Source organism: Amphibalanus amphitrite, unplaced genomic scaffold, assembly GCF_019059575.1.
Source record: "Amphibalanus amphitrite isolate SeventyFive unplaced genomic scaffold, NRLGWU_Aamphi_draft 000852F_arrow, whole genome shotgun sequence".
Taxonomy (NCBI): Eukaryota; Metazoa; Arthropoda; class Thecostraca; order Balanomorpha; family Balanidae; genus Amphibalanus; species Amphibalanus amphitrite.
The window spans coordinates 44,376-68,134 of NW_024882346.1; the positions used below are offsets into that span (position 1 = coordinate 44,376).

The following is a 23,759-nucleotide window of genomic DNA, read 5'->3' on the forward strand; positions in this document are numbered from 1 at the left end:
TCATTCCGAACAGCACACGTGAATGCATTTGTGGAGTGCTGCACACAGCTCTTCACATTGTGCACTTTCGACCGCCACAGTTGTGAGATGTTTTGAACAAGCTTGCGAGCTTGTAGAATGTGGTTGACTATAACGTGATGGCATGGAACTGTTGGTAGATAAAATGTTAACGCATGGGATCATGACACTAGTCAGATGGAGTTTCGGCGCCGCTCGTGACGCACAGACGGATATGCGGCAGTGATGGCGCGGCTGTGCGTCTGGAACGTCACCCGTCCGTTCGCGCGGCATTACATGCGGCGATTCTGACGCAGCTCAGCTCGGCTGGACTGGCGCTGCGCGACTCGGGCCGGCGCGGCTTCGAGCCCGAAGGCCGCCGCCGATTGTGCGCTCCCCGAGTGGCCTTGGTTCCGCGCGAGCAGAACCGCGCTCAGTGAAGACACCGGCCGCTGCACTGGTTTGGGGTAGGTACGGCGCAACCGGGGACCATCGTTGGGGATGAAGAGTGATTGGTGGGGGTCAGAGTGAAAAGGATGAGCCAAGCTGGGCTTTCAATGAGATCTATTGATAGTGGGCGAAGATGAAAGGATAAAACTTGGCATTGAAAACTCCATTGTCATTCTCGCACTAATCTGCAAGCTGCTCGAAGTACTCGTATTTATCGCTACCACCTACGTGATGCCAATGGCCAATCATCCAGCCGCCTACCGCATCATTGTGTTATTCTGAGGTCGAATCCGTTCCCTGTGAGCCGTTCCTGGCGCCAGGGTCGGTAATGGCCGGCGGGTATGGGTCGACGGGTGGGCTTGGAAGGTCGCTCGGCGTCGCCGTCGGCAGGGAGAGCGTCGGAGTGATTGCGACAGTCGTCGGTAGCGTCTGCCGACGGCGCCCCAGGGAGACGCACCCAGACGATGAGGTGTTACGTCACTGGCCCGTCGTTGGCCGCAGGCAGGTGCAGTTTGTATGCACTTTATGGACGGGAAGGTACTTTCACTTCCGGGGGGCCGCTGCATATGTTTATTGTCATTCAGATCACTGCATCATGCATATGATACTTGTCGTTGCATATAATTCATTCTTTGATGCTAGTGTGCTGGTTGGATTTGTACGATTCAAGCAAACTGGTTCTTTGTCAGATTGTCAATAGGTTTTATCAGAGGCAGAGCATTTGCTACATTTCAATAGAGCGCTGCATCCGGGATACTTATTATAGGTCAATGGTTTCCGCACTGCTTACCGATTATCTGCCCGTTTAGCCAGTCGCCGGCATTCCGGGTTCCGCAGTCCTCTCTCTTGCGAATTCCGATTGGGTATGGTAAGAGCGATCGTATGCACGTAAACATTTAAACGCTGGACATGTCATTTTGCAATATGCTCTCCATATCCATGGTGGCTCCTCGACAGTCGCGTCTGTTACCGATTTGCAACTTTTTAATGAGACGATATTGAGCAAGTCCCTAGTGATGTGTTTGGTTGTACGTCTTAACCTCAACCACCTGCTGTTTATAGATGTCAAAACATGCTGACATTTGGCAATTACCCGCAATGATCGCTCTAATTATCTGATGATTTTTTTCGGTAATGTTTGATGACATCAACGACGTAGAGTCTTTAGTTGTTTTTTTTTTGTGGCCAGTCCAAAGGTGCGATCGATATACGAGTACATGTTCCGGGAACGATGTCAATGTTGACGGTTGTTAAGCATGCGGGATATCATTATCAAAGATGTCATGTTGCGGTCTCAGCACGACAATCTGAACTCTGTTCCGCTAAATCTGAATATGTATTCATTTCGCCCGACTAAAGGCCGCCCCACACTGGAACTCGCATGCGGGTTGTGGGTTTGCGGGTTTTGAGTTTGCGGGCATATTACTAATTCATAGAGTGATTAGACCGTTCCCTTATGGTAACTTCATGAACGCAGTGAAGCCGGTACACCTTCAGAAACTTACATATAGTCGCAATACCAGCGCAACGAACCAAAATTCGACTCCAACGAAAAACCCACAAACCTCGCAGAACTCGCAGACCTCGCAGCGAGGAAAATCGAAAGTTGACTCAAAATCAACTTTTGGAATGCGATGCAAGATGGCTCGCTAGCTAAAAACATGCAGACTGGCTTGTTACATGGTATTGTAGGTCACTCAGCTTGGATTGTATTATTTGATTCTGAAGAAACCCGAAAACCCAAAAACTCGCAACCCGCATGCGAGTTCCAGTGTGGGGCGGCCTTTACATACACGTTTCAGCGCCGAGTCGTCCCTCGCCGTGTTACAATATTCACCCACTGTGGTGAAGCTACATGCTAGCACACCCCACCAAATGCTGAAACGTCTCCCCATAGGACTGTTTCCGCCGCTATCGAAACGGTGACCCTCGGCAGCACTCTGCGTCGATTGCCGTGTCCACACGACGTGCCGTCGGGGTCGTTAGTGACCCGCCACGTCGCCTGCGGGCATGTTTGACCGGGGCGAGAGGTCAGCCCTTGGCAGCGCCCGGGTCGTTAGCTGGTCAAACATGGAGAGTGTATGGAGGGGCGCCATCAGCCCGGGTTTGGGGTCACACAGATATGGGTCTTGATTGTGCCCGATGGAGCTCGATATATGCTGGTATAGGGGTGAGTGTGCTCGGGACGGCCATAAGGAGTTCGGCATGTGTTTCGGTTGTCGTTTGATTCAGAGAATATAACTTCGGTTGTGTTTGGCATTTGTTTGTCCCATGTCAGCATCAACTGCCTCGTGGATGTTGGCCACGTTCTTTTTTGTCGTGCATCGCCGGTGGTCTTCGAAACTACCGTTCAATCGATCCAACAATAAATGATGGGTTATGCATAGTTCACTCTGTCTAACCGGCATGATAATGTGCCTTATTGCCTGATAAACAACTTGCCCATGCAATATTTGTAATGGGAAGTTAGCTCGTTTGATATTATTGATTCGGATCGGACATTGCCAATGTTGTTTTCCTTGTTTAGTGGGTGGCGCGTTGAACAACATTTGGCAGAGCGCAATCTATGTTCCAGATTAATTGTAAATCATTGCGATTGAAAAAAATCAAGCAATTATTGAGTGTAAAGTACTGGGTCATGCTTGGGTCTATGTGTTTTGGCAGCATTGAAAGTGGTATCCATTTTGTCCTGTTCAAATTACGCATTGTCCATTTTTTCCATAATTACATGCCAACATCCAGGCTAAGTTTGTGCAATGCTATTCGCAGTTTTACCATTAGGGTAAAGTCCAATGTAGCTAATAAACTTTTCAGTCTTGACATTTTATTTGGGCTTCTCGAGCCCGTTGGAACTACTCATGATAATTAATGTTTGCCTTTATGAAGAGTAACTTCGCCTTGGGAGTGACAACAGCGGCTTTTATCTTCATGAGATTCCTCATAGCTACTGCCCAGACCAACATACTTCCCTGACACATACGTGTATGTTTTTTTTTTAATTGAAGAGGTTTCTGGACGATGTCGTGTGTTCATTGCTCAATTACTCAGGGTTATACGATATCAATAACACAGTTGAATTAAATGAGTTATATGAACTTTCCAGCATGTTCAGATTTCAGATTTCTTTGGCTGAAATGAAACGGGACGCAGTGTCGGGGTACGTAGAGCCGGGTGGGTAGTATGGTAGCATCTGAGTGAGTGAATGAGCAGCGTGTTTTTGTGTGTGTTTTTATGTCATGTCCGTGTAAAAATAAATTTTCGATAGTAACGCTGCCGCTCTCCTCGCCTTGAGATATAGACGTCGATACGAATCCCGATAGCGGGCTAAGTGAACTCGCTCTCCACATTAGAGATCATTGTCTCTTTTGTGGTCGCGTTCTTTCAGTTGGCTTCGTCCAAATCGCCAGAAGAGCGCTTTGGACCGAACTTTGAATGGCGAGCAACTTTTGCTGTCAATAACCAAGAGCCTATCAATGGAATCCCATTCTCATCCAGTTATTTTTCGGAGATGTAATGTTCTAAACTGTGGCGTTTCTGAAGCTGCAGTAGACTGTGGGAGCGAATTAATGCATCGTGTCTTTCAATAATTTTGAACAACTGGCACAGCTCTGCTGCAACCATCTGTTTTAGTATAATCGAAAATGATTAATGATGTGGGGATTCGGGTATTGCTTTCCAGCTGTGTTGGCCTATATGTGTCACGTACGATGCTCATGCGATATGCAGTTTTTTTTTTTTGCTATCGTAGCTTATATAACTAAAGTATCGACTGTTGCCCAGCAATCAAGTGAATTCCATTCTTTTCGTCATATCTTATATACGAATAACGACGTCTATCAGAGTTTGTGGTTGCAGGTGTTGCTCATTAAAATTAAGCGGACTGTCCTGGTCCTCTACTGGTGTCGCATTTGTCTTATGCATATTTAATTGGTTTGGGGATGTTGCCATTTCCTTTCCGGAATGTAGGATAAAACACATCCTAGCTGTCCGTCGCTGTCTAGCTACATTTTTTAACACTTGTTATTAGAAATGACATTTTAAATTGATACATAATTCCAAGTATGAGTCGATGTCACGCACACAGTTGACATTCCTTCATTTATAGACATACTGGCGTTCGTAGGAAGGTACTCTTGTAATTCACTCTTCTGATGGTTTCGACCTTCAAATTTAGTATCTTCTTGTCCTTGTGACTCATGCTAATTTGATGTGTGCGATTCTCCTGTAGGTAAATGACTCTAAATACTTGCGACTCTAATGTCTACGGTTCTGATGTCCTCCCATGCCAACCGTTAAGGAAGGGGACGATCACGGGCCGATGCCACCGTCCTGGCGTGTGCACACTGCACAAACGACCCAGACGCATCACTGGCCTTGGCTCTATATCGGAGGCTGCTCGTAAATTTGAACAGACGGCATGCACTTTCGCCGTGACGTGCCGTGATGTGGTTAGAGTGACGGACGATTGGCTGCCCGGCATCCTGTCACGGTCCGGTGAAGTTACTCCACTTGTTCTGATCTAGATACGAGTTTAGCGGTGTATTTGTGGGATAAGTGGCTAGGGACTAGACATGATACTGACGATAGGAACATTGTCGACGGTAGTAGTAAAGATGACAACTGATATGCGTCTGCTGCAATATATCACTGCCGGGTACACAGGTTGTGATGATGTGGCTTCTGAACCCATCGCGAATAACCACATTAGATGCAAAGAACCAGGACTGGACTTTCCTGTGCCTTCATTCATTTGCACTCAAGTCCAATAGAATGAAATCGCTGGCCTGGTTGGTCGTGACCTATAGAGCCTTGGTCGTGACTCTGATAACCTACCTTGACGTCACGCACATTTTTGTCACGCCTGGACCGGACGTCCGCTGTCAGTTCTGTGCGCCCCGGCCGCGCACGCTTATTCAACCCATTTCGTGCCTCCCGTGACCCACCCCCGCCCCTCCCCTCCAGTCACACTCACAGTCACAGGGCGTGACCGACTGTGCGTGGCGCCGATTTCACGCTCTGTTTTCTATCTCTGTGAATATGCGGTCACGGACTGTTGGCTCCCTCCAAGCGGGACGTGAGAGCCGCTCTGATCTGGGCAGTGTGCGCAGTTTTTGTCCGGAGAGCCTGCTAGGATATCCGCTCTCGTGCGCCGCCGGCTGCGATTTCCCTGTCGATAGGGCACGGAATTGTTGGTCGTCGTGTCAGATGAATAGGGGGTGAGATGAGGGGGGGGGGGGTGAGCGGACAGAGGGTAGGAGACAGAGGGGGCAGGGTCAGCACTGGAAGATGGTTCGGCTCTCCATTATTATTTTATTTCCGGATGGTCAAGGCTAGGGTTTTGTGGTTGTCCTATCCTTTATCCCAAGTCGTCATTCACTTGTCGTCTGTTTGATGGAAATGGTCGCGTTAGATCGCGCCGGTGGGAAGCGGGGTGCGATCGGACGTCCTTCCGAGTATCACTGACGGCACCGTGTGGAAAGACGATACTCCAGGTATACCTACGGTCTACCTCACGCGCCCCTCGGCCAATGGACATGAGGCCTCACCCTTTCTTTTTGCAGCGAATAATGCCTGCCGGCGCAATCATTTTCTATGTTTGGAGGTTTGTCTATGCGTTAGCTCAGACCGGAGATTTCTCTGAGGATGACTTCGGAACAACACGGAACATGCTCGATGCTCAATGACAGACCACTTAACATCGATAGTCGACTCGGATCGATACCTGTCGTTGCGGACGCTTTCCTTGCCCTGTATCTTGATTTGTCGAATTGTTCAGACATTCGATGTGAGGTCTAACCATACCAGTTCTAGATGACGTTCGCGGTCCATAAAAGCTGAACATGGACCCAGGGTTCAGTGACCCCTTGTCACTTCAGTTGGATGTTTGTCCCGAGTGATGCGCTTGGACGTGTTTTGTTTGCCTAGAGTTTTTATCGCGTGTTTTTGGCTGTTAATGAGCTATTTTATGTTACATTTATGAGTGGTTGAAGATACGGCTGGCTGGATCAGCTATTTGTGTGTTGTAAAGGTTCTCTTCTTTGGGTAATGGCGTACGGGCCTAAAAAAAAAAAAAATGTAAAGTATGCTTTACAAAGGTTATATTATTATTCTTTTCTGTTACGCTTTACGGCAGCTTCCATTTGATTTTGCCTCCAACGAGGCTTCGATTTCCCTCATTAATTGCCCATTTCATACCGATCACCATCACTCAGACACCCACCTTCCATCTGTCCATGGCTGCACAGTGCTCAGTTCCACCTGTCCTATCTACTCCAGCGTTCCTCCGTGCCTTATTCCACGAACGGCGGCCCGGCCTCGTCGCCAGATGGGCCGAGCCGGGCCCGGCTGTCTCTCGTGGGTGCACAAATGGACGCCAGGTGACTCGCGCCGGCAGACATTTATCTAGTAGCGCGTTTGTGGATCATCTCCCGAGTGTAATCGTCATTCGCCGGGCTACTACTAAGGGAGGGCGATGATGGATGGTGTTTCTCCGTCGGATCCGGGGCAGTGGCCTTCTGGTCATGCCAGCGAAGATGCGAGGCCGATAGGAATGGCTAGGGGGGGGGGGATCCGGATGTCATAGAAGTGTTTTCGACCGATTGTCGTTACTCGGAATAGCTTCTAAACTTCGCATTTCCATGCTATCTTGCGTTCAGTGCGATAAAAACCTATCGCAAATCTGAACTTGTTTCTTACCACGCCAGAGCCAAAGTATCAACATGTGCATGAATCCATACCTTACACGACTAAGCTTCAGTATCTCCGTCCCGAGCATCCCGCAGGAATCATTTCACGTCTGACTGGGGCCAACTCCCAAGTACCCACATTTCACCGGCAATGTTTGCGCCGGATTAACTCTGGCCCATCCAGAAGCGCGCTGGCACGTGCTAAAGTAACACAGCGCGCCTCTGGGCCGCTCTGACCTCGGCATCACGATGTGGACCGACCCGCCACCACCGCTGCCGGGAGGTCATCATTTTCAACTGCAGACCGGGCGGCGGACGGCGCGGCGGGAGGCTCACAGCCATGCATACCACCTTATGAGCGGACTCTCCAGCTATAAAGACGTGGCGCTCCGTCAAAACTGGAGCTACTTATTTCCCAGAGGAGCCGTGGCCACATTATCAACTTTTTCGGTGCGGCAAAGTTGGTGCCCTTCTCTCTGCGGCGGCCAACTTGGCGCTTTGAGATGCGCCGCACATTGAGAAAATGTTGGGATGTGGGTGGATTACGTGGGCGGATGTTACGTTACCGCGGAATATCACTGTCCGTTTTAATTATGTCGTTGGTAATTATGGTACCATATTCGGATCACTTTACAATGATAATTATGCACCAGAAATCAGTGTTTTCGTTGATTTCGGGCAGTCTTGACCTACGGTTACACGCGCCGCCTCGCAGGGCTTTTGTCATTCTTCACCAAATGTATGGGTCCGTTCGATGCCCACGTAATCAATGTGTCATTTTGTTAGCCTGTTTTTTTCCCCGAGGTTTAGCTAAACATCAATGGACTGTCTCTGGTCGGATATCGGAAATATTACCGCATTGGTTTGATGCATGTTTCTATGGACAAAATCTGAGCTAGGTTTACGTCTTGGTCTGCACAATCATTTTGTAAATGTTAAGTCCGCGCTTACTATGCATTGTCGATTTTGTTTAAACTTGAATGATATAGTTGAGTATACATATTTCAATGAATCAAATTAATCAATCAGACTTTTAAAACATGAAAAATGTGATACAGAGAAACGATTAATTTCATAAACTGAACGCTCCTGTTTTCAACCTTGTTGAGTTCAGTTCCTTCGTCTGCCTGTTATTCGTAGTTAACGAATACAGCCTAAATTAAATATTTCTTATGTGTTGGGACTTTAATAAAGCTGTCATTCCAGAAGGCGGCTGTCATTTATCTTTGCTAACTTGTGGACGAAGAGCGAGTGTTCTAAACTGGCTGAGTGATAGCGAAGTTTGTTTTGAAAGAGACATTAAATATGTAGCGGCCTACGATACGACACCACATTTTGCAAGATCCCCTCTGTGGTGTCTACTGACACGGATTTTTTCACCACCTTAGATTTATGTTTCCTGTAGTGTACACAAGCTACTCGTAAAAGTGTTAAAACTAAGCAGCTATCTGTTTCGTTATTGTCAACGTTTTTGTGTTATGGATCAAAAGTATGCGTATGCATTCCATTATTAGGCTGCGCACTTCAACGTCAGTCGTCATTTAAACAAGAACATTGAATATGTTACTTGTATCATGCTCCTATCTAGCTTTTTGCATCTTGCCATATCAACTCCACAGACGTTTGAGCACTGTCCAGTGTCTATAGGTACTACCAGCATAAACCCTTTTTATATCGTCACCGATCGACATCATATTTTCTGCACTAAAAAGGCTCCGCCATTCCGTGAGTTATTGTCTACCTGAAACGTAATTTCAAGTCATTTATCGACTTCACGACCTTTCAGTGCCAACGTATAATGTTCATGACCCCCACGACCCATCCACAGCCTTTTGACCTCGCATTGTCTCACATTCCTTCGCAGCCTGCATCCCACGACCCCTTCACCAAAGCGACCCCATATGACCGCTCCTGGCCGACCCCACACTGACCCATCACCCCTCTTCTCTTCAGATGTCGCGAGAACCAGTACAGCGCCAAGCTGCCGGATACCGCCGTCATCATCTGCTTCCACAACGAGGCGTGGTCGGTACTGCTGCGAACCGTCCACTCTGTGCTCGATCGATCGCCCGAACACCTTCTCAAGCAGATCATCCTCGTGGATGATTTCTCCGACATGGGTAAGTAGTAAGAACCTACATCGGTAGCGCTGTGCTCCCATGTGTCTTTCGGGTAATATCAAGGACTTTGACCGAAGGTCCTGGTGAAGTGGCATCGTGAGTGTGTCATGAACTTGTGGTGCTGTGAAGACTAAGCACTGTGGTTTGTAGTGGTTGCATGTACGACAAGTTACCTACGGAGCTGTTGGCTTCAATATCGACATGGTGTAAATAGAGTGAATACCTTATGCTCATGTTATATGTTGCAAATTGATATAATTAAAACTAAATTGATATATTTCGATATTGCACCGTCATCAGAATAAGAATTCTTATTCTGATGACGGTGCAATATCGAAATATATCAATTTAGTTTTAATTATATCAATTTGCAACATATAACATGAGCATAAGGTTATTCACTCTATTTACATTATGAATCATGCTCAGAAATACCATAGCTTACCTCCTAGATATCGACATGATTTTACATAAGAAGATTGCGCCTCAATGCCCACTCTGGGTTTACTCGCCTCAGTCGTTCAGCCCCAAAGCCGAACTGTCGACTTCGAGCGCCTGCCTCGACGGACAGACGGAGCAGACGCCAGACGGTCGCTCGTACCCGCCTCCGTCCGTCTCGAGGCCCGCCTGTCGACGGTCACGGTCGGCCGATTCCGCTCCTGTTGGTCATGCTGTGAAGGGACCGATGCTTCGTCGAAGGACGAACGTGTCTGATGGGTCATCACACTGACCGCTCCGGTCACTGACGGACCCGGCGGTGACCTCGAGGTCATTGAGCCCCGATCGCGTGACATCCGGATGGTCCCCAATGAAAGGAGGATGGGTGCGTAAACCGGTTGGCGCTTGCAGCAGGACACTTCCTGATTGACGTGAATGCAGAGAAGAATCGTCTTCGGAATAGTTCGACAATATCTATTTCGGAAACTGGTCTGTTGAATATGCTCATGACAGATTTCATAGCATATACACGTACGTGATCAGTTAACTTAATGTTAAGATTTCATATTGCATTCCTCCTGATTTCATATTGCATTCATCCTGAGTCCTAAATGCATTCATATGTAGTTTTTAGAAGTTTCCTAACCTTTCACCACTGACAAATCGTCCGTGACTGTCTTATATCGTCATCCCCAGTGTAACAGCGTCGATACCGTGCGGGGATAATACCGACAAACTGAACCATCACGACTATGGAAAATGCAGTGTTCCAAGGCCCAGCCTACATTCTGCCTTCCACGACGACACGACTCATGCTCACGAAGCCAAACACTCAGAAACATTTGCACACACATTTGTGTCACCAGTCACGAGCTTTCTTAGCTTCAAACCATTTTTCCTCCGCCTGCTCTTCGGACGCCTTAACATTGCCTGTTGCGAAGCGACATTTGGGTGTCCCTCAGCCGGTCTGGTTATGGGTCACCATTGGTGCTGGTTTTTGTCAGCTGACCTCGGCATATTTATAACGATGGAAGTGAACTTGTGACTTGATAGACGGTTATGACCTTGGTAGGGCGAGGAGGGCTAGTATGCATAATGGGATACTGTATAGTTTTTAGCAAATACTCAAACCCCAAGATGTTTATCATTCGATAAAACTTGTTGCACTAAACCGGGGGCACGACTTAATCCTGAATTGGGACATCGGCGAACGAGCAGCCTGCAAACTAATCAGAATCAGATATCTGCGACAAAATGGTGGAAAAACAACGACAAGAAGCTGTCATGCTGGCACTAGTTTGTGCAGTGTCTCGACTGAATAGTCGGTACTTTCGAAATAGATAGCGGCATAATGTCTGTTAACCGACGCCTGAGAAACTGATAACAGGTCGGAATTCAACTTCAAAAGCAGGTATTGTGTGCTGTATGCATTCTGAATGCCTAAACTAAACATGCCGTGCTAGTTATCAACGTTTTATCGTTGGTCCTCGTCGAGAAGAAAGGAAGCGTTGTGGAATCACCCCATCCATCGTCAATATCTGAACGCTTTGAAACTGGTTAAACAAATGCCATGCACATTGTGAAATGTTGAGCGATGTCAAGTTGGATATGCTTATCAAATCTCAAATAGCTTCAAATTTCTGCTTCGCATATCAACATGTCTTTAGTTTAAGCATTTTCATGGTGAACAAGCAAGGCTTCCGTTGACAAAAGAAGGTAAACGTATCCAGCACGTCTCTTTAAAGACCGCCATATGAGAGCGCTGTGCTGGTCTGCGTTAGTAATCGTCTTCTCTTCGTCCCTGAGCGCTGCTGCTATTGTTACGGACCGCCGGTCGTCTTTGTGCACTCTCTGGGTCCATCAATAACCGGCGGCTCGCCGTGAGAAGAAACCAGGATGACCGGGAGAGGCGAGCTCCCTCCCTGGTCCGACCGCGCCCAGGTGCGCCCAGCTATCTGTCACAGAGCCTCGCTACAGCGCAGCGGTGACAGTGTCGGACCCGAAATCCCCGCGTGCCTGTCCTAATCTCGCGACACAGGTCTGACTTAGGACGCTGATTTAAGCCGAAAGCGGCCCCAAAATACCCGGCCCGACTGGCGTGCGTGACACTCGCTGGGACGGACGGTCGCGTGCCGCCGGCTCCGGGCCGTCGGGAGGGCCGGGAGGGGTCAATATTTTGGGGGGCGGCCGGGAGCCGAAGCGGTGTGTCGTCTCGGGCTTAATTCGTTCGTATTAGTACCGGCGGGAGCCTGGTGCCTGTTGTCTGGTCGATGCTGGTCGATGACCCTGCCTGCGAGTACCCCGCGGCGACAGGCACGACGGGACAAGTGCCTCCGAGGTGTAGCCTGATTTAGCATCCCTGCGGGGCATGTTCTGCCACCACATTGGTTCGTGGGTTAATCGGCTTCCGTGGCCTGTCCCCTCCCCCTGATCGGTTTAGCGGTCGTGATTAGGGCTTACGACCCGGCGTGATCCAGTGTTGACGCTGGGACCACGGGTTCAATTAGGAATTGTGGCCGGGTGCCGATGGAGTGTAATCAATTTTCGCACCCGCCTTTCTATTGCTTTATTCGACATAGATTCATGCAAGAGATTGTCAGTTCGTGAATTTATCTTGATGGCAAATGGGGCCTTTCGAATCACGCTGTTTCTTTTAGAACTGTATTTTCCGTGATTTTATTAATTCCGTGACATATGTTGCTAGCGTTGAGGTCGCTGCCAGTGATCTAGTCGTGAGCTGGGGTTTATTTGGCGTTTCGAGTCCGGTTGTGACGACATTTCGCCTGAATGGTCGCCGATTAGAGCTGCGGTATATCGGACCGCGTGCCCGGCTTATGACCGCCCCGCGACTGCGGTCGGTCTTCATTAGTGGGTGGCGAGAAGCGTCCCCAGGAGGCCGGCGCCGAGCCGAATGGCGTATTAGCCGCGCTGGCCGGCTCTCGAGGGGACTCTGCGGCCACTCCAGCCGGCTAGATGGGCTTCCGCTGATCCCCTGGGATCCGCGACTCCGACGGAAGGGGGAGAGCGGAGGAAGGTCCGTATTGTTCTGTCTTTGGAAATATGACGTCAGTCACTGGTGATGAACCGGGACGTGGCGACTGGGTCCGAAGTTTCAGTGGACTGGTGATTAGTGTTATGGGAGCTGAAGGTTATTTTGAACTCAAGATGCCTCGATTTCGCTGACCCAGATGAGGCTTGGAGTTTTGGATTGCCGAATCGAGAACAATGCCGTTTTCTGCGATTGTTTGTGCCCTGCAGTCTATTGTGTAGTGCCGCTCACTTTGCGGCAAATTTGTCGCTTTGGCGCTTAGGTGTGACGCTGCGCAGTTGTGCACCATTCGTGGTTGCCGGCTCAGTGGGTCCTGCACGATGTTGTTTATAGCGGAACCGTGCACGAGGCTGCAACTATTGCAACTCCATGTGATGCCTGCACTCGCTGCATTGTTTGCTTGCAGTGTGGGGGATGTGACTTTTTTGCGGTAACCAATATTGGCGTGAGAATTTACTACTGCCAAGGATTATGTGTCGTGTATTTTTGCCAAACGTTACTAGTGGAAAAGTAGTACCTAATTCAGGAGTTCGAATGCTCTTTCATTGATGGTGCGGAGAGCTATATCGCGGCTTTCGCTAGAAGTGGCCTTGTGTGGTCTTAGTTCGTCTTTGGTTCAATATGGCGTCATGCCATAAACCGATTAAGATATGCATTTTCATAAGGGCAGTTAAGCATGCTGTACCTAAATATGATGATTGATGTGATTGCTGTCATTATGACCATACTTACATAACAATGACTAAGTACTAGCAATATGGACATGCGCTTTGGCTGTAAAAAAATATGTAATGTTTTGTACTGACATGAAACATTCAAGAAAAGGCAAAAGGCATTACGATAAGTACGTCGATAAAACGTTTGACATCCTGCATGTCAGTTCTACCTTCAGATCGGTGTTTATTGGGTGCCTCCTTAGTCCCAAAACCATACCTACGGGTGTCCATACGGCATACCTCCATAGTGACATCAGCAGGTTCGCCAATACACGGCCGCAAATCTAAAAACCTCAAGCGGACCCGATTTTTGTTATTCTATCAGCTGTCGCTTGAGGTCAGGTGTTGTGGCGACGTGTGCGTGCCGAGTTGGACCCTCCATCGGGACTCCATCGGGGCACCTGTTTGGCCCGCGGTATAATAGGTTCACCTGTCAACTCGTCCGTCGGGGGGTCGGCATTGGTTGGTCGGAGGGTAGGAAGGTCTCATTAGCGCCTCCAGATAGTGCAGCTGCCACCCTGCGGTGAACGATTGGCGCCCTGGGCTGTCGCGTGCCACGCCGCCAACTCCTCGGAAGCGGGGCTCAGGAGGCCGCACGCCAAGGTGTTGACACCGTCTGGCGCGTCGATTGTAGTGGTGATTCCGCGGACAGCGCGGCTTTGCTGGCCGGTTTGTGTCGACGGCCTTGCCAAAAATCTGTTTGATCATTGTGTCGGGATTGGATCATCACCTGCATGCGATGTTGTAATGGGAGCCGGGTGGTTGGCGGTGACCCGTGTGTCTCTCTGTTTGTTCACATAGTTTGTATTCTAGCCTTGTCGCGTAGGGTCGGCGTCGGGTCATAAGTGGTCATAAATGGAGGTCCATGTGCCACACATGTGCGCGGCAGCAGGGACACGCCGGCCCGTATATCGGGCGGCCCGGCTGGACAGTGGAGAGCAGGGCGGGAGAGAGAGAGGACGGGTCGGTGTGCGCGTTGAGATGTAGGAAGGGTGAAGAAATACAGTCTACGATAGACGCAAAGTTTGAATGCCACAAGCTATTTCGGCATTTTTCTGACAAGTGGTGAGAAGATGCCGAGTGTCGAGGAGGAGACCAGTGACGCCGCGGGAAGAGCGGTGATGGAGGTGACTCCGGCGTTCGACGCCAGGACTATTCCGGAGTTCGACGGAACTGGAAACGTAGTGGAGTGGCTGGAGCAGGCTGCTCTCCTGTGCGAGCTGCGATCAGTGTCCTTGATGGCTGTGTTGCCGACTCGCCTGCGCGGCGGTGCTTTCGCGGTGTGGTCCCGAATGCCCGCAGCGACTCGTCATCAGCTGCCCAGCGTGAAGGCTAAGCTGCTGAGGGCCTTCGCCATGGACCCGTTCACCGCGCAGGCGGAAATGGCACGGCGTCGCCTTCATCCCGGAGAGACGGCGGATGTGTACTTAGCGGCGCTGCAGCAGCTCGCTGAGTTGATGGGAGGTCTGCCGGAGAGAGCTATCGCCATCACCTTCGTCAATGGGCTGCCGGAGGCTGCGCAAGCTGCGGTTCGGGACGGGCTCGGAGACGAGTTCACTCTCGAGTACGTCCTGGACCGAGCGAGAGCCGTACTGTCCAGGACAGCAGTCACGGCAGCGCCACCGGCGGCGGCAGCGGCGGCGGCGGGGGCGGCGGCGGCGGCGGCGGCGAGTGGGCCATCACGTGACATTTCAAGGTCAAGTCGCCGGCCGGCTCCGATCAGATGCTGGATATGTGGTCGCCCAGGTCATATCGCCCGGATGTGCCCAAACGGCTGCGGCGGGGGAGCTGCATCAGCGCCAGCACCTCCTCCGCCGTCCACCGAGCCGGCAGCAGAGCGCCGGTAATCCAGATACTGCTCGACGGGCGACCGTGTCACGCGCTGGTGGACACGGGCTGCGAGGAGACCGTGGTGTTCGCGGGTTGTGTCGATAAATGGGATCGATGTGAGACAAACTTGACCGCGGTGAATGGGAGTGTCGTGCGATGCTGCGGGAGTGCAGAGGTGCTGCTGGAGGCACAAGGCCGGCGGGCGGTGGTCCGTGCTGTGGTAGTGGCTGAAAGGTTGTTGGGTGTTGACGTGCTGTTGGGCATGACCGGGTTAGAGGCGCTGGGTGGTGTGTTTGTTAGTGGTGGAGAGGTGCGTTTTGGTGGTAAAGTGGTGACGGGGGAGCGTTCGGGGTGCGCCGGTATAAAGGCAGAATCGAGTGGTATGTCGGCAGCGGTGTCTCAGGGGCGTGGTCCAGTGGACAGACAAATCGAGACGGCTGATTTTGTGGCTAAGTTCAGCGACGGAAAGTGGACAGTTTGGTGGAGGTGGGCCGACGGAAAGGAGCCAAAACAACTCAAGAATACTGTGCCGCAATATCGCGTGCCGGCAGAGTCGCAGGAGCGGTTCGACGCAGAGTTACGGCTGTGGATCGAGGAAGGGTGGCTGCAACCGTACAATGAGCAGGAACACGGGCCGGTGCGTGGCCTAATTCCGCTCATGGCGGTCACCCAGGAAGCCAAGGACAAGGTCAGGCCGGTGCTCGACTACCGTGAACTGAATGAGCACCTGGTGGCTCATACGGCTGAAGCTGATGTGTGCCGCGACCAGCTCCGCAAGTGGCGGCAACACGGCGACGATGTGGCCGTCATCGACCTGAAGAAGGCGTTTCTGCAGCTGCACGTGGCCCAGGAGCTGTGGCCGTTTCAGACGGTAATCGTGGACGGCCAGCGACATTGTCTGACAAGGGTCGGATTTGGTCTCAGCGTTGCGAGCGGCATCATGCGAGCGGTAGTGCGGGAAGTTTTGGATCAAAGTCCAGAGATCGCAAAAGCAGTGCTCCCGTACGCTGACGACCTGCTCGTCAACGAGACGCTCATCTCTGCTGAGCGGGTGGCCGAACATTTTGCCGCATACGGGCTCTCGTGTAAGCCACCGGAACGGGTAGCGGATGAGGCCGGAGCCCGGATGCTGGGGCTCCGAGTGAGACGGCAGTCTGGCGGTGACGGCACACTGAGATGGTCTCGGGACAGCGTGACACCAGCTGAGCCACCCGAGGTGCTGACCAGGCGGTCAATCTTCGCCTGGGCGGGTCAGCTAACCTCACACGTGCCCGTCGCCGGGTGGCTGCGGCCGGCCGCCGCCTGGCTAAAAAGGGCGGCGAACAAGGTCACCAAAGATTGGGACTCACCGATCACTGACGATGACCTGCGCAAACAAGTCAGTGATGTGGCCCGGCGGCTGGCAGAGTGTGACCCGGCACGAGGACAGTGGTGCGTCTCAGGAGACTCGGTGACGGTGTGGACTGATGCCAGCTCCATCGCCCGCGGCGTAGTGCTAAGTGACCCCACCACGGGTGAGGTTATCGAAGACGCCGCGTGGCTCCGATCTGACAGTGACTCAGACATGCACATAAACCTATCGGAGCTGGATGCCGCGCTGAACGGTATGAATATGGCGGTGGCGTGGGGATTCAAGCGTGTGATCCTCCGCACAGACTCTGTCACTGTTCAGCGCTGGCTGACCGACGCTCTGACAGGCCGTGCCCGACTGAGAACGAAGGCACAGTCGGAAATGCTGGTTCGGCGGCGGGTGGCCGTTTTCAAGCAGCTCTCCAGCGAGTACGACCTCGTCGTGACAGTGGAGCTCGTGCCGTCGGCTGCCAACCGTGCAGACGAACTCACGAGAGTACCAAAAGAGTGGATCAGAACCGGAAGCGAGCAGGCGACAGGTGTGGTGGCGGCCGTCAGGACAGCTCGACCGGAGGACATAATGGCGGTGCATGAAAGTGTGGGCCACCAGGGAGTGCGGCGGACGTGGTGGTATGCGCGCCGAGAGCTGGGAAAGAGCGTGACGAAGTCGGCCGTTCGTCAGATCGTTAGATCTTGCCAGGTGTGTGCGTCGATCGACCCAGCCCCGTCGCGCTGGAAGCATGGTGCCTTGGCGGTCGAGCGCAACTGGGAGCGGCTGGCAATGGACGTAACCCATTTCCGCGGAAAACACTATCTCACCGTGATTGACTGTGGACCGTCGCGATACGCCATGTGGCGTGAGATCCGCCGCTCTGACGGGAGCGAGATCGTCAGACAACTCGAGGCTCTGTTTTTGGAGCGAGGAGCACCGGCCGAGCTTCTAATGGATAATGCGACCGAATTCAAGGGTCGCGAGCTGAAGGCGTTCGCGGTGCGGTGGGACGTCGAGCTGAGGTATCGCGCGGCCTATGAACCTGGTGGGAATGGCATCATCGAGCGCCACCACCGCACCATCAAAGTGATGGCCGCCCGTCAGGGATGCACCGTACCAGAAGCCGTGCACCGCTATAATGTCACGCCTAAGGACGGGCGTGATATTACCACGGCCCCGATACATGGTGCCTACCGTCAGGCTGGCAGAGACTTGTGCGTGCAGTCACAGGGAAACACAGCTGCTCCTCCTCACTCAAAACTTTTTTACCATCTCCTGGAGGATTCATTTTCACCAAACCCGCAAGATAAGAGTATATTGAAAGGGTACCTCGCTGCTACCATTATGTGCATGGTAACGGTACGTGGTTCAATTGAAGTTATTCGCCAGCAAAGAGTGTTATTACCATGTAAATATCAATATTACTCTCGCAATCCTAGACATGACGAAAACTCTTTCCTCCTGGGTATCGTGCCTCGTGTGCAGGTGGTCGTTTCATGCGTGGATCTTGTTTACCCTCGTGAAGATAATATTTGAAAGAGTATCAATCAGCCAATCAAAAACGAGATCGGCCGTTTAAAGGTTTAAGGCCGCGCGCGCGCATCTGTCAGTTTTCCGTCGTTGGTCTCCGAGGGAGGGTGTGAGCAGTGTCGGTGCGGCGCCACGTGGCCGTTGGTGATTGTGCTTGTGTGCTGTTCATCGCCTATTGAGCCTCTGCGGACATTTTATTGTAAGTACCGATGTGATAGAGCATTGCGTGCTGTTGAGTGGTGCTTGTTTGATCTGGCTAACATAACCCCGTGCACGGCCACGTGGCAGAGTGTTGTAAGTAGGTACATACATTTTGTTGTGATGCATTTTGTTGGCGACTTAGAAAAAGCCATGCACTGTAGTGATGCAGTTTAATTATCCCACGTAGACGGGCGACAATCCAGGAACGCTGCCGTTCACTTCAAATGTTGTGCGCTGTGCCTTATCCAATTCGAGGGAGCTTTATCATTATTTATATTCAAGTACTCATTTTAAGTGTTCATATTCAAGTTGCATTCAAGTTGTATCGTAATGTTAATTTACCGCGTGTGCATCGCTGAACGCTTTGTTCACTGAAAACTTTTTTCATTTCCTGAAGGGTAAACCCGCCATAGCATGGTATGCTTGACACACAGACGTTTTTACCACCCTCCAGATGGTCAATTTTACTCTTTCATGAAGAGTAAACTCGTCAGTGAGGGGTAACGGTACACACAGACGTTTTTTACCATCTTCTGTATGGTAAACTCTTTTGATTTACTTTCGTCTAGAGGGTAACATTTTCGAAGTTACACGCCGTGGAAGGGTAACTCTTTAACTGACCCTTCTCTAAAGAGAAGCATGCCATATACTCTGTGATTTACCCTCTTGCAGAGAGTATACCCTTTTGGCTTACCCTCAGTCAAATGGTAATGCTTACTCTTCCCCAAAGAGTTTACCCCTCAGAGGATGGTAGCTTGACACACAGACGCTTTTTAGCACCTTCCAGATGGTAAATTTTACTCTCTCATGGAGAGTTAACTCGTCAGGGAGGGGTAACGTGACACACAGACGTTTTTTTACCATCTTCTGTATGGTAATTTCTTTTGATTTACTCTCGTCTAGAAGGTAACATTTTCGAAGTAACACGCTGTGGAAGGGTAACTCTTTAACGTGACCCACCTCTTAAGAGTAGCATGCCATCTACTCTGTGATTTACTCTCTTACATAGAGTATATCCTTCTGGCTTACCCTTAGTCACATGGTGATGTTTACTCTTTCCTTTAGTGTAAACCCCCCAGAGGATGGTAACGGACCCACAGACGCTTTCTTCAGAAGCTTCGCGAAGCTTCTGATAACCGGAGTTAATCAACATGCTTCAAGAGCAACACTATATATTTGGCATTCCGTACAAACAATACGAGGGGTTCACCAGCCATGAACATTGTGAGACTCTCCACTTATTCATACGGAGTTATAACTCCGTATGAACATCGAATGAGACTCTCCACTTATTCATACGGAGTTATAACTCCGTTTGATTAAAAGGAGAGTCTCACAATGTTCATGGCTGGTGAACCCCTCGTATTGTTTGTACGGCATGCCAAATATATTGTTGCTCTTGAATCATGTTTTTAGTTGATGAACTCCGGTTAACAGAAGCTTCGCGAAGCTTCTGAAGAAAGCGTATGTGGATCCGTTACCATCCTCTGGGGGATTTACACTAAAGGAAAGAGTAAACATTACCATGTGACTAAGGGTAAGCCAGAAGGATATACTCTATGTAAGAGGGTAAAGCACAGAGTAGATGGCATGCTACTCTTTAGAGGAGGGTCACGTTTAAGAGTTACCCTTCCACAGCGTGTAACTTCGAAAAATGTTACCCTCTAGACGAGAGTAAATCAAAAGAGTTTACCATACAGAAGAAGGTAAAAAACGTCTGTGTGTCACGTTACCCCTCCCTGACGAGTTTACTCTCCATGAGAGAGTAAAATTCACCATTTGGAAGGTGGTAAAAAACGTCTGTGTGTCAAGCTACCATCCTCTAGCCCTCGCCCGTAAACGGCGATCTGCCACCTTCGCCCATGCAGGGGGGGGGGTTGGTGCGACCCCCCCCCTTGGCGTTTGAAAACGGAGCGTCGTAGAGCTTAGCGGAAAAGACCAACGGATTGCTCTCGCCGAGATCTCGCGATTGGTGGTATATTTTTTGGTCCTAGGTCAACATTTGACCTACTTTTGACCGGTCAAAGGTCAAATTTTCGGAAAAATAGACTTTTTTCAACTTTCCGCGGCGATTGCGGCAAAACGGTGGGAGATATCGACTTGAAACCTTCACTATCGTGTTCCTTGATCAATTCTCTATCGTTTGGTATGTATTTCGTTTCCCTAGCTCTAAAAATGGCGCGTTGGGAGCGCCGGAAGTCGGCAAGGTCACAGTCGGCGGCAGAAATTCGAAAAATCAAAATTTAAATTTTTGAAATCTGATTGTATTTTTGGATTTGAGAGGTCCATTTGCTCCCTATAGAAGCTAATATTGCTGCATATTCCCATTGAGGTGACAAGAATTAGCAAAATAGTGGTTCGGGCGCTTTTCAAAAATAGTACCGGACGCTGTTCCTCTTGTGACGTCATAGCTCCGTGACCTGACCTGACCCGGTCAAGTTTCTTATACCATATGATAGCCAATACTTGCCCCAACATGCATGGGAAGTTTCATCACGATCCATCAACCGATGTCCGTACCACCGGCAGGAAACCTCGGGCGTTGGCACTCAGTTTGTGAAAATCCGGCCGGAGGCTGTTCCCTTTGTGACGTCATAACTCCGTGACCTGACATGACCCGGTCAAATTTTTTTTATCAAAAGATGCGCAAGGTTTGCCCTATAAGGTACCCAAAATTTGGCGGCGCTGCGCGCCGCCGTTTTTGCACTATTTCCGAAAAGCCTCAGGGGGGGGGGGGTTGCACCAACCCCCCCCCCTACATGGGCGAGGGTTAAAGGGTAAACTCTTTGGGGAAGAGTAAGCATTACCATTTGACTGAGGGTAAGCCAGAAGGGTATACTCTCTGTAAGAGGGTAAATCACAGAGTAAATGGCATGTTACTCTTTAGAGGAGGGTCACGTTAAAGAGATACCCTTCCACAGAGCGTAACTTCCGAAATTGTTACCCTCTAGACGAGAGTAAATCAAAAGAGTTTACCATACAGAAGATGGTAAAAAACGTCTGGGTGTCATGTTACCCCTCCCTGACGAGTTTACTCTCCATGAAAGAGTAAAATTTACCATCTGGAAAGTGGTAAAAAACGTCTGTGTGTCAAGCTACCATGCTATGGCGGGCTTACCCCCCAGGAAATGGTAAAAAAGTTTTCAGTGACGGCCGGCCAGCCTGGTGTGTATCAGCCCGGTGATGCGGCGTGGGTCCGAAAACGGGGCGATCGGTGCACCGCCGTGTCAAAGGAGGGCACTGTCACCAAAGTCGTATCCGCTCAGACGATTGAAGTGGATGGAGTCCCATGGCACGTGCGGAACATTCGTCATCGTCTTGCCAACAACGGTGACGACGCAATGGCTGCTTCGACGGATGATGAGCAGGAAGAGGAGATCGCCTGTCCGGTTCCGACCGCCCATGTGCCGGGACAGCTGGCCATTGAGGCGCCGGCGGCGGTGGAGCCGTCAGAGCTGACCCCAGCTGTCGCGCCGACCGAGCAGACCGAGCCGGTCCCTCGAGCAGCAGCTGAGGCGGATGGCGGTGCCGGAACAGAGGAGCGGATCCATACAGTGAAAGTTGTAAAAACAGAAACTGAGGGATTGTCAAACGACCGTGTGAACGAAGGTAGAGCGCCAGCGGAAAGTGTAGATAATATCGATAGTTATAGTGACGTGCTAAGAAGGGGTTTGCGCTGCAGGCGTGCGCCGCAACTCTTCGGCGCTCCCATCCCCCATTAGTTAAATTGTAGTTAGATGTGTTCTTTAGGAACAGGGGGGAATGTGTCTCTCTGTTTGTTCACATAGTTTGTATTCTAGCCTTGTCGCGTAGGGTCGGCGTCGGGTCATAAAGTGGTCATAAATGGAGGTCCATGTGCCACACATGTGCGCGGCAGCAGGGACACGCCGGCCCGTATATCGGGCGGGCTGGACAGTGGAGAGCAGGGCGGGAGAGAGAGAGGACGGGTTGGTGTGCGCGTTGAGATGTAGGAAGGGTGAAGAAATACAGTCTACGATAGACGCAAAGTTTGAATGCCACAACCCGAAATGGAAGAGTTCCTTACGAATGCAATGCAATGCTACACAAATCATTCACTTTTTAGTTTGCTGTTGTGCATTTTAAGATTATATTGTGTGCCCTTGCCAAATATTGCATACATTCCCTTTCTCTCTGATCAAATGCAAATCATATTTCAATTGCTAAAGTTGCCTCTGTCTTCATCCTGTCTACTCAGCATTTAAATCGCCTCGTTTATATTTTCCCGACCACCAATCGCTGCCTCTCTACCCGACCTTTCCCAATCGCCACCGCCGTGTCGTCGTCGTCGCCGTCGCGGCGTGTCTCGTTAGAGGCTATCGTGTCGTCGATGTCGACGACGTCGAGGCGGAACCGTCGGCGGTGGAAGTGTGGTATCCCGAGGGCCGCCGCCACCGACGGGCTCGACGACGGTCCAAATTGACTGCCGACCGACTGGGGTCAGTGTGAGGGCCTGGAGAGTCCCAGAGGAGCTAACTGCTGCCGGGGCTGTTAGGATAGACGGCGTCTATAGTGCCTGGGGTTACCGGTTGAAAACTGTAGCCAAATGGCCGAGTAAGGGTAACAGGGACTGGCGGCTTTGAAATACGAGTTTGTTTTCCTTTTCAGGGGTTGTATTAACCCGCGCGGGGCTGGGGTCTCCAGCCGAACGCGCGGGGCTGAGGGGTGTAAATTTTACCCCCCTGTTATCTCCCGAACTAATGGTCCAATTTGAAAAAATTCAAACGCCAATCGAAAGATCTCATCACAAACAGCTAAAAACATGTACTTAATTTCAAGTTTGAGGTCAAGGTCAAGGTCAGGTCTAGGGTACAAATTGAAAGTTTCTACAGTATCGGCCTTGCACCGTAGTTGCCGAAGAATGGAGTCATGGACTGAGACTGATTGCCCAAAACGTGTTCTTAGGCTACCAAGACAATATTCCTTGCATACAATATCATTCAGAGGTCAAGGTCAAGGTCAGGTCAGGTCAGGTCAAGTGAGGTCAAATTTTGAAGTTGGTTGTTAAGGCCTAAAAAGGTGTCTACCTAATGCAGCTTTTCACGGCGAATCGAATGGTGCTATTTTTGTTTCCGTACGAGGTCTAGAACTTCCAAAAAAAATCATTTTTCAAAAAATTTGCTTGTCGTGACGTCATAAAATTTTGAATAACTCCCACATTTTTGAACCAATTTTTCTAAAAGTTGGTATGTAGGTGCACATATGCCACTTCTCTGACATATAATCCGGTTTTTTCGATACACGCAAATGTTTTGATTTTATAATTATTTTCTTTAAAAAATTCAGTTCTTTGAAAAAAATTGGGCCAAAATCAAAAAGTTTCAAAAAACCGAGATAGCCATTTGATAGACAAAGTAGAATCACGTATAACCTTTTTTGTTA

The 23,759-nt window shown here is 50.3% G+C and overlaps 1 protein-coding gene across 2 annotated transcripts in view; it reads left to right on the forward strand.

The window, feature by feature from the left end:
* Positions 1 to 23,759, forward strand: part of LOC122367122 (putative polypeptide N-acetylgalactosaminyltransferase 9) — an 89,145-nt gene that overhangs the window by 24,836 nt on the left and 40,550 nt on the right. For both annotated transcript variants that reach the window (XM_043339938.1, XM_043339939.1), the window contains exon 3: positions 9,087 to 9,253. In XM_043339938.1, the coding sequence (XP_043195873.1) occupies positions 9,087 to 9,253 (167 nt within the window). The remainder of the gene's footprint in view (positions 1 to 9,086; positions 9,254 to 23,759) is intronic.